We start from the raw sequence: 9,906 nt of genomic DNA, 5'->3' as shown, positions 1-9,906 counted from the left end.
CGGAGGTTGCAGTGAACCAAGAATGTGCCACTGTACTCCAGCCTGGGTGACAGGGCAAGACTCCATCTCAAAAGAAAAAAGGAAAATTCAAAAATAAAAATGCTGTAATCTCAGGATTTTGGGAGGCCGAGGTGGGCAGATCACGAGGTCAAGAGACCAAGATCATCCTGGCCAACATAGTGAAACCTCATCTCTACTAAAAATACAAAAATTAGCTGGGTGTGGTGGCATGCCCCTATAGTCCCAGCTACTAGGGAGGCTGAGGCAGGAGAATTGCTTCAACCTAGGAGGTGGAGGTTGCAGTGAGCCAAGATCGTGCCACTGCACTCCAACCTGGGTGACAGAGTGAGACCCTGTCTCAGGAAAAAAAAAAAAAAGGCAGGGCCTCACTCTGTTGTCCGGGCTGGTCTCAACTCCTGCGCTTACAAAAAGAAAAGAAAAACCAGCAACAGCAAACTACTAGGCTAAAGTGCTTCTCCCACCCCAGCCTCCCAAAGCACTATAGTTAAAGGAGTGACCCAGGGCCCTTGGCCTGGGGGTTGACTATTGAAGCCTCTTATTTATTTATTTATGTATTTTCTGGGACAGAGTTTTGCTCTGTTGCCCAGTGTAGGGTCCACTCCTGCAGGGTTCTGTGAGCCACCCCTGGCTGGTGCTGAAACAAGAAATTATAGAAATGTAAGACACAAGACACAAAGATAAAGAGAGTTTGGGCCCAGGGGTCCACTGCTACCCAAATCGTGGAAACCAGCAGTGGCCCGGAACGCCTCAGGATGCTCTCACTTTTATTGAGTTGCAAATCTGGGGGCAGGGGCAGTAGGGCAGGGTAATGATAGGGTCAAGTACATCACGTGTCATTCAGGTAGGGCCTGGGGGGGAATTTCTGGCACCCGAATTGAGGTAAGGAGCACGGTGGATCAGCACTTTTTCCATACGTGAAAGAACTAAAACATGAAGATCTATAAACGTTACTATTACTGGTTATGTTTTCTAAGACAAAAGGAGCCAGGTGCAGAAGCAGAACATGAGAGTGGGCATGGGACGTGACCGCTGAAGCACAGCATCACGTAGACACAGTGAAGCCCCCGGATGTCTGCGGGTTTCCCTGACAGCCGTCAGGCCTTACCACAAGAGCTTGGAGAAGCGGAGTTTTCTCCTAACTCCCCCAGGAGGGAGAGGTCTCGGTCATTTTGGACGTCTCCTCCCCTAGCTGGCTAAACAGCGGGCGCTGCCGCACAGCCGAGGCGCCCTCCAGCAGCCCTTATGCGGGCGTGACAGAGGCTCAGAGCAGCTTGCCTTAGTGTCGTTCATTTCACAATGTGTCACCCCAGGTTCACACTCCCGACCTGATAGGCATTAGTAAAGGAATTAAGATCACCTATGAATAACTAAGATCACATATGAGTAACTAACTACTACCGTTATGTTTCTAGTTACTTTCTTCTTCATTATTGATAAGGAAATAGGCTGAGGCCTTTTGCTCCTGCCTTTGCGCTCATGAGATCTCCCCGCTACAGCCCAGGCTGGAGTGCAGTGGTGCAATCACAGCTCACTGTATCCTCAAACTTCTAGGCTCAGGAGAGCCTACCAACTCAGCCTCCCAAATAGCTGGGATCACAGGCACAAGCCACCACACCCGGCTATTTTTTGTATTTTTTGTGGGGTCAGGGTTTATCCAGGTTTCCCAGGCTGGCCTGGAAACTCTGGAACTCATGCAACCCTCCCGCCTGGGCCTCCCAAAGTGCTAGGATTACAGGTGTTAGCCACCGGGCCGGGCCGAAGCCTCTCATAACGCCGTGCGCCCTCCAAGAGGCCACCCTGGCAGAAGATTTTCCGAGACCTAATACCCTGGGCACCCCGGACTTTCCTCATCATAGCTCCACCCACTCGAGCAGGGGGCGTTCGTTCGTGTTTCCCGTTTTGAAATGAGATAATGGCACACCCGGTGGCATCCTCCCGCCCGGGCTCTTATCGGTGGCCCCAGCCCCTGCTTGAGCGCCTCTGGTTGTCTCGGGTCCCTGCGGACACTAATGCGCTCGAACCCCGATGTGGGCCCCGGTGCGGCGGCGCGGGGCAGCCTGGCTGGGGACCCTGCTCAGCCCCCGAGAGGGGCGTCCCGAGCCGAGGGGCGGAGCGGCGCATGCCCGCAAGTCCGCCGCGGGAAGTAGGAAATCGACTGTCCGGGCGGTGCGCTTCGAACCCGGCCGGGGCATGTGCTCCACTGCCGGCCTGGCGCACCGGTTGCGGGAGGCGCTGCGGGAGGAGTCGTCCTGGTGAGGGCGGGGCCGGGGGCGGGCCAGGAGTGGGGGCCTTTGGCCGGGGTCCACTCTGACCCCGGTGTTTGCAGGGCGGTGGAGGAGCTGCTGCGCCGAGGGGCTGACCCTAATCTGGTGCTGGAGGACGGCGCAGCGGCCGTGCACTTGGCGGCCAGAGCCAGGGACCCGCGCGGCCTGCGCTGCCTCGGGGTCCTGCTGCGCCGAGGCGGGGACCCCAACGCTCGGTAAGGCGGAGCCTGGGCCTGCGGCGGGGTCTCCAGAAGCCGAAGTCTGGGAATCCGGAAAGGGACGCCCCACTATCCGGGGCCAGGGCCTCAGGGCCCGAGAGTGGGGTTTGGGGGATCTAGCAGAGGGAACTTCGGGGGTCTAAGGGCAGGGGCCAGGGCTCGAGGGATGCGCTGGGGTCCCAGACCGAGGGCGGGGAATGGGACTGCGCTAGGACCAAAATGAGGATCAAGGGTGCAGATCTGGGGGTGGAAGCTCCAGGGTCAGACGGCAGAGGTTTGGGTCCTGGCCTGAGGTCATAGCTTCTAGGTTCCAAAGGCAGTGTCCCAGGCTGGACGGTGGAGATGGGGGGCCGAGAACTAAGACTCCGGGTCCCCAGAGCGGAGACTGGGGTTCTTGCCGGGAGGCTGAGTCCGCAGTAACCCCTCTTGCGCTGCTGCCCTAGATCTGTCGAGGCGCTGACACCGCTGCATGTGGCCGCCGCCTGGGGCTGTCGCCGCGGCCTGGAGCTGCTGCTGAGCCACGGAGCGGACCCGGCGCTGCGCGACCAGGTTGGGAGGCACTGCGAGGGCAAAGCAAGGCTGGAGAGCCCAGAGGGAGGGGGGAGGAGGGAGAGAGGGAGGGAGCCGGGGCGGTAGTGGGGGGGAGCGGGGAGGGAGGGGAGAAGGGCCTCGGACGCCCCCTGCTGACCGCGCCGCTGTAGGACGGTCTCCGGCCGCTGGACCTGGCCTTGCAGCAGGGACACGTGGACTGCGCGAGAGTCCTGCGGGATCTCCACACGCGGACCGGGACCCGGACGATCGGGGCAGAGACCCAGGAGCCGGAGCCGGAGCCGGAGCCGGAGCCTGGCAGTGAGTAGGGGCTGCGGGGCTGCTGGGGCTTGACTTCTGCGCCAGTCTCTGGCATCCACTGTTTCTCCCACCCCGCCCATTGGTTGTGACTGTCTCATGTCCACTGTCTGTGGCCAGCTCTGTCTGTCTCAGACACTCCGATGTCCTTTTTCTGTCTGTCTGATCCTATTCCCGTCCCTGACTCATCCCTCCTCCTCCCCTCTCTGGCCCTCACTCTCGCCTGCAGTCCCGGGCCTCTCTGGACCTCCCGATGAGACGCTGGATTCCATCGCTCAACAAACGCAGCCATGCAGAGGTGACAACAGGGACATGAGCTTGGAGGCTGACCCCGGACGCCCCAGCCTCCCTGTTCCCCTTAAAATTGTGGACAAAGATGGGAGCTCAGCATCCCCTCCAGGGCACTGGGATTGCAGCTCCGAGGCCTCTTTCGTCACTGCATTTGAGGTCTCTGGAGCCGAGGACCCAGCCTTGAACACTCCCCCCTGGGCTGGTTCATTGCCACGGACCAGGCAGGGGCTTCTGCATGTTGTCTGTGCCACCCAGAGGGTACCTAGGTCTCAGGGCACAGAGGCAGAACTGAATACCCGTCTGCAGGCGCTGACTCTGACCCCACCAAATGCTGCTGGCTTCCAGTCCTCCCCCTCCTCCACGCCTCTCCTGGACAGCATGCCTGCTCATAGCCCCCCACAGACACCACCCCCTGGAGCCTCTAACTGCCACTGCCTTCGGGAGGACGAGGCATCCATTGATAGTGACATGGCCACGCTCTGGCTGACAGAGGACGAGGCAAGCTCTACAGGTGGCAGGGACCCTGTTGCCCCTTGTCAGCACCTGCCAGTGCCCACGCTGTGTGACCTGGAGTTGCTGCAAGGGCTCCGAGCGCTTGGTGAGAATCCTGGCCCCATCACACCCTTCACCCGGCAGTTCTACCTCCAACGGCTGCAGGAAACCCAGATTGTCCCTGGTTAGTCTCTCCCGGGCACACGGAATCCAGGGAGCCTCCAGGAATCTCCCAGAGAACCCCAGCTCTCCGTCCAACTTTCCTCCTCATCTTACAACCATCTTTCCTCCATCTCCCTTGACTCCCAGGCCCAGACTTTGCAGGGCACAGCCTTGAACTGGCTGCAGCCCTGCGGACCGGCCGTATTCCAGATGCCCAGGCAGACGAAAACGCATTGGCCCAGCAGTTTGAGCGGCCAGATCCTGCCAGGAGGTGGCGGGAGGGGGTCGTGAAGTCTAGCTTCACGTATCTGCTGCTGGACCCCAGGTACTCAGGGCAGGAAAGCCCCAGAAGTAGAAGCTAGAAAATTTGGGAATTGGCTTTTATTTGCTGTGTGGCTTTAGGAAAGGGACTGGTCCACTCTCATCAGCATTTTTTTTATTAAAAAAAGATTTTTTTTTTTTTTTAGAGACGGGGTTTCACCATGTTGGTCAGGCTGGACTTGAACTCCCGACCTCAGATGATCCACCCTCCTCAGCCTCCCAAAGTGCTGGAATTACAGGCATGAGCCACCGCGCCCAGCCCTTTTTTTTTTTTTTTTTTTTTTTGAGACGGAGTCTCGCTCTATCACCCAGCTGGAGTGCAGTGGTGCGATCTTGGCTCACTGCAACATCAGCCTTTCAGGTTCAAGTGATTCTCCTGCCTCAGCCTACTGAGTAGCTGGGGCCACAGGTGCATACCACTGTGCCTGGCTAATTTTTGTATTTTTAGTAGAGACAGGGTTTCACCATGTTGGCCAGGCTGGTTCCAAACTCCTGACCTTGTGTTCTGCCAGCCTTGGACTCCCAAAATGCTGGGATGACAGGCTTGAGCTACCACACCTGGCCTCTTTTTTTTTTTTTTTTTTTTTTTTTTTTTGAGATGGAGTCTCTCTGTCACGCAGGTTGGAATGCAGTGGTGGTGCAATCTTGGCTCATTGCAACCTCTGCCTTCTGGGTTCAAGCGATTCTTGTGCCTCAGCCTCCCAAGTAGTTGGGATTACAGGCATGTGCCACCATGCCTGGCTAATTTTTTAAAAATAATTTCAGTAGAGTAAATTTAGTAGGGTTTCACCATGTTTGCCAGGCTGGTCTCAAACTGACATTGTGATCTACCCGCCTCGGCCTGGAAATACGGGGGTGAGCCACCACGCCTAGCCATGTTATGATTTTAAGGACTGTCACTGGGGACCACTCTGTCCACTTTCCCCCGTCTGAGCCACCCCCCACATCCAGGGAGACTCAGGATCTGCCAGCCCGAGCCTTCTCACTGACCCCAGCTGAGCGCCTCCAGACCTTCGTCCGTGCCATCTTCTACGTGGGCAAGGGGACGAGGGCCCGGCCGTATATCCACCTCTGGGAAGCCCTTGGTCACCATGGGCGGACAAGAAAACAGGTGTGAGGACAAGGATCAGGGTCCAGCAAGGGCATTCAGGCCGTGGGCAGGTAGAGGATGGAGGGGATCGGGGGGGGGGGCTGACCCCTGACTCTGCCCCGGCCCCTCCCCAGGCCTGCCCCAAAGTGCGTCACATCTTGGACATCTGGGCCAGTGGTTGTGGCGTTGTCTCCCTACATTGCTTCCAGCACGTGGTCGCTGTGGAGGCTTATACGCGGGAGGCGTGTATTGTGGAAGCCCTAGGTGGGTACCTGGTGCATGGGATGGGGGTCATATGAGGGCATTTTTCCTTCTGAGGGGTGTTCATTTATTGACTGAGCAATTATTGAGCACCAACTTTATACCTGCACTTGCATGTATTTTACTCCATGGGTTTATCCTCACTCAAGGGCAATACACATTGGGTTGCTGTCACATGCTTTTTTTTTTTTTTTTTTTTTTTGAGATGGAGTCTCGTCTCTGTCACCCAGGCTGGAGTGCAGTGGCACGATCTTGGCTCACTGCAACCTCTGCTTCCCAGGTTCAAGCAATTCTCATCTCAGCCTCCCGAGTAACTGGGATTACAGGCGTGCACCACCATACCTGGCTAATTTTTGTATTTTTAGTAGAGACGGGGTTTCACCACATTAGCTAGGCTGGTTTCGCACTCCTAACCTCAGGTAATCTGGCTGTCTCAGCCTCCCAAAGTGCTGGGATTACAGGCATAAGCCACCGCGCCTGGCTGCTGTCACATACTTTTGTGTGTGCATGTGAGACTCTTGCCCAGGCTGGAGTACAGTGGCATGATCACGACTCACTGCAGCCTCTGCCTCCCAGGCTCAAGTGATTCTTGCGCCTCATCCTCCCAAGGATTATAGATACATACCACTATACCATGCCAAGCTAATTTTTTTATTTTTAGTAGACAGGGTTTCACCATGTTGGCTAGGCTGATCTCGAACTCCTGGCCTCATTTGATCTACCCGCCTCAGCCTCCCAAAGTGTTGGGATTACAGGCATGAGCCACTGCACCCAGCCGGCTGTCACACACTTCTGCTGGATGGGGAGGGGTCCCTATGGCTGCCCCTCTCACCCCACATCCAATTTCTCCAGGGATCCAGACGCTCACCAACCAGAAACAAGGGCACTGCTATGGAGTGGTGGCAGGCTGGCCACCCGCTCGTCGCCGGCGCTTGGGGGTACACCTGCTGCACCGTGCCCTCCTCGTCTTCCTGGCTGAGGGCGAGCGACAGCTTCGTCCCCAGGACATCCAGGCCCGGGGCTGAGTGCTGCGGAATTGGCCATCCATCCTGGGAAGAAATGTTGGAATGTTCCAGCTGCCCCGTGCTGACAGCAGCCCCTTTCTCTGGTTTCAGAGGGGTGTGTGTGTGTGTGTGTGTGTGTGTGTGTGCGTGCGTGCTGACAGCAGCCTTCTTCTGGTTTCAGAGGGGTGTGTGTGTGTGTGTGTGTGTGTGTGTGTGTGTGTGGTGCAGGGAGCACCAGGGCAGATCTCCCCCAGGCCGAGGGAGGACTTTGTTACAGATGTTACTGCTGGAGAGGTGATGAGTAGTGAGCTCATCATGGGAGAAAGACAAGTAGGGAAGCAGAAGGTGCTTTGGAACCGTCGGTACTTATGTCAGGGGCGTTTGAACCTGGACCACTCCATCTTGAGTAGGAGCTGGGTGAAATAAGGCTGAGACCGACTGGGCTGCATTCCCAGACAGTGCAGGCATTCTAAGTCACAGATGACATAGGAGGTCAGAACAAGAGACAGGTCGTACAGACCTGCTGATAAAACAGGTCGCAATTGCCGAGCGCTGTGGCTCACGCCTGTGATCCCAGCTCTTAGGGAGTCATAGGCAGGAGGATAGCTTGAGCCCAGGAGTTCCAGACCTGCCTGGGCAATATAGCAAGACCCCGTTCTCAAAAAAAAAAAAGAAAAACAAGAAAAAAGGTTGCAGTAAAGAAGCTGGCCAAAACCCACCAAAAGCAAGATGGCGACAAGAGTGACCTCTGGTCGTCCTCGCTGCTACACTCCCACTGGCACCATGAGTTTACAAATGCCATGGCAGGCCAGGAGCGGTGTCTCATGCTTGTAATCCCAGCACTTTGGGAGGCCAAGGTGGCTGCATCACCTGAGGTCAGTAGTTCGAGACCATCCTGGCCAACATGGTGAAACCCCATCTCTACTAAAAACACAAAAATGAGCCGGGCATGGTGGTTCATGCCTGCAATCCCAGCTACTGGGGGGCTGAGGCAGGAAGATCACTTGAACCTGGGAGGCAGAGGTTGCAGTGAATGGAGATCGTACCACTGGACTCCAGTCTGGTCAACAGAGCAAGACTCGTCTCAAAAAAAAAAAAAAAAAATGCCATGGCAACATCAGGAAGTTACCCTTTAGACCCTATATGGCCTAATAAGGGGAGGTATGAATAATCTACCCCTTGTTTAACCTATCATCAATAAATAACCATAAGCATAGGCAACCAGCAGCCCTGCCCTGTCTATGGAGTAGCCGTTCTTTTATTCCTTTAATTTTTCTCTTTCTTTTTTTTTTTTTTTGAGACGGAGTCTCACACTGTCGCCCAGGCTGCAGTGCAGTGGTACGATCTTGGCTCACTGAATCTCCACCTCCTGGGTTCAAGCCATTCTCCTGCCTCAGCCTCCTGAGTTTACAAATGCCATGGCAGGCCGGGAGCGGTGTCTCATGCTTGTAATCCCAGCACTGGGATTATAGGCAGGAGCCACCACGCCCAGCTAATTTTTTTGTATTTTTAGTAGAGACTGGGTTTCACCATGTTGGCCAGGATGGGCTCTGTCTCTGGACCTTGTGATCCGCCCACCTCACCCTCCCAAAGTGCTGGGATTACAGGCATGAGCCATCGTGCCCGGCCCCTTTAATTTCTTAATAAATTTGCTTTCACTGTATTCTGAACTTGCCCTGAGTTCTTTCTTTCATGAGATTGAAGAACCCTGTCTTGGAGTCTGGATCGGGACCCCTTTCCGGTAACACTTTGGCAGTTTGGTCCTGTCAAAATGGATAGAGCCTGATTTTACCTCCCAAACACAGGACACCCCTACATAGTGGGATGAACTGGGGGATCCTTAGGTGCACTCAGGGTATCTACCCAGCCCGAGAGCAAAGTTCACTGCTTCCCAGCTGTGAGACCTCGAACCAGTATTTTATCTGTCTGAGCTTCGGTTTCGTTGTACACAGGCAGTAAAGAGGTCCCACTCCTGGGGAGTCAGTGTAGGGATTAAATGTGGTCACGTGGGGGCTGGACATCATGCCTGTAATCTCAGCATTTTGGGAGGCTGAGGCAGAAGGATAGCATGGGCCCAGGAGTTTGAGAGCAGCCTGGACAACATAGCAAAGACTCTGTATCTCTACAAAAAGTAAAAACATTAGCTCGTGGTGGGTGGGCCTGTGGCCCCAGCTGCTTGGGAGCCTGAGGCGGGAGGATTGCTTGAGCGTGGGAGTTGGAGGCTGCAGGGAGCTGTGATCACAGCACTGCACTCCAGCCTGGGGGATATGAGATCCTGTCTCTTAAAAAACTAAAATTTAGGGCCGGGCGCGGTGGCTCATGCCTATTATCCCAACACTTTGGGAGGCCGAGGCAGGCGGATCATGAGGTCAGGAGATCGAGACCATCCTGGCTAACACGGTGAAACTTCGTCTTTACCAAAAATACAAAAAAAAAAAAAAAAAAAAAAAAAAAAAAAAAAAAAAAAGGCTGGGCGTCGTGGCGCTCACCTGTAGTCCCAGCTACTCAGGAGGCTGAGCCAGGAGAATCGCTTGAACCCAGGAGGCGGAGGTTGCAGTGAGCCGAGATCGCGTCATTGCACTCCAGCCTGGGCGGCGGAGCGAGACTCCGTCTCATAAATAAATAAATAAATGTAATAACCCGATCTCACAGCGATGCTATGCGACTTCAGCCCATTCGCGTGCAAAGATCTTCAGTAAACACCAAGCCGCCATCCTGGTGAGACGCCAGCGGTCTGGTTGCGGGCGGGCGGGCAGGGTCGAGGGCATTCAAGCTTCTGGAAGTCGCTTTTTCAAAGGACCCAGTGGGTTTAGGGACTTGGAGAGATCCGCAGCCTGATTGGCTTCAGGACCTGCCCATCATCGCGGCGCTTTAGCCAACCAGATCCCACAGGGGGCGGACTGTGGCCCGGGCCGAGGTTCCACAGGCCTCACCAC

General features: G+C 55.6%; 1 protein-coding gene across 3 annotated transcripts; it reads left to right on the top strand.

Moving 5' to 3' along the window:
- Nucleotides 1-2,109: 2,109 nt before the first annotated feature.
- Nucleotides 2,110-8,633, top strand: ANKLE1 (ankyrin repeat and LEM domain containing 1). 3 transcript variants are annotated; one of them, XM_074384424.1, is made up of 9 exons: nucleotides 2,114-2,273; nucleotides 2,348-2,500; nucleotides 2,947-3,052; nucleotides 3,205-3,352; nucleotides 3,579-4,238; nucleotides 4,442-4,619; nucleotides 5,567-5,726; nucleotides 5,840-5,969; nucleotides 6,819-7,070. In XM_074384424.1, exons 1-9 carry the CDS (start codon nucleotides 2,212-2,214, stop codon nucleotides 6,989-6,991), a joined length of 1,770 nt encoding a protein of 589 aa, XP_074240525.1. In that variant the 5' UTR covers nucleotides 2,114-2,211; the 3' UTR covers nucleotides 6,992-7,070. The 3 variants fall into 3 exon arrangements, with proteins under 3 accessions (XP_074240526.1, XP_074240525.1, XP_039321671.2); XM_039465737.2 differs by having other exon boundaries at nucleotides 2,118-2,273; nucleotides 3,579-4,316; XM_074384425.1 differs by lacking the exon at nucleotides 5,840-5,969 and having other exon boundaries at nucleotides 2,110-2,273; nucleotides 6,819-8,633.
- Nucleotides 8,634-9,906: the final 1,273 nt, after the last annotated feature.

Source organism: Saimiri boliviensis, chromosome 14 (assembly GCF_048565385.1).
Source record: "Saimiri boliviensis isolate mSaiBol1 chromosome 14, mSaiBol1.pri, whole genome shotgun sequence".
Classification (NCBI taxonomy): domain Eukaryota; kingdom Metazoa; phylum Chordata; class Mammalia; order Primates; family Cebidae; genus Saimiri; species Saimiri boliviensis.
The sequence above is the reverse complement of the archived record's forward strand: the minus strand, read 5'-3'. Positions and strand labels throughout refer to the sequence as shown.

What these genes read in the sequence shown, in the direction of transcription:
- ANKLE1 (XM_074384425.1), top strand. Translation starts at nt 2,212, where the DNA reads ATGTGCTCCACTGCCGGCCTGGCGCACCGGTTGCGGGAGGCGCTGCGG. An exon ending in GGCGGGGACCCCAACGCTCG is followed by an intron (nt 2,501 to 2,946) that starts GTAAGGCGGAGC and finishes CTGCTGCCCTAG; the next exon opens with ATCTGTCGAGGCGCTGACAC. An exon ending in ACCCGGCGCTGCGCGACCAG is followed by an intron (nt 3,053 to 3,204) that starts GTTGGGAGGCAC and finishes GCGCCGCTGTAG; the next exon opens with GACGGTCTCCGGCCGCTGGA.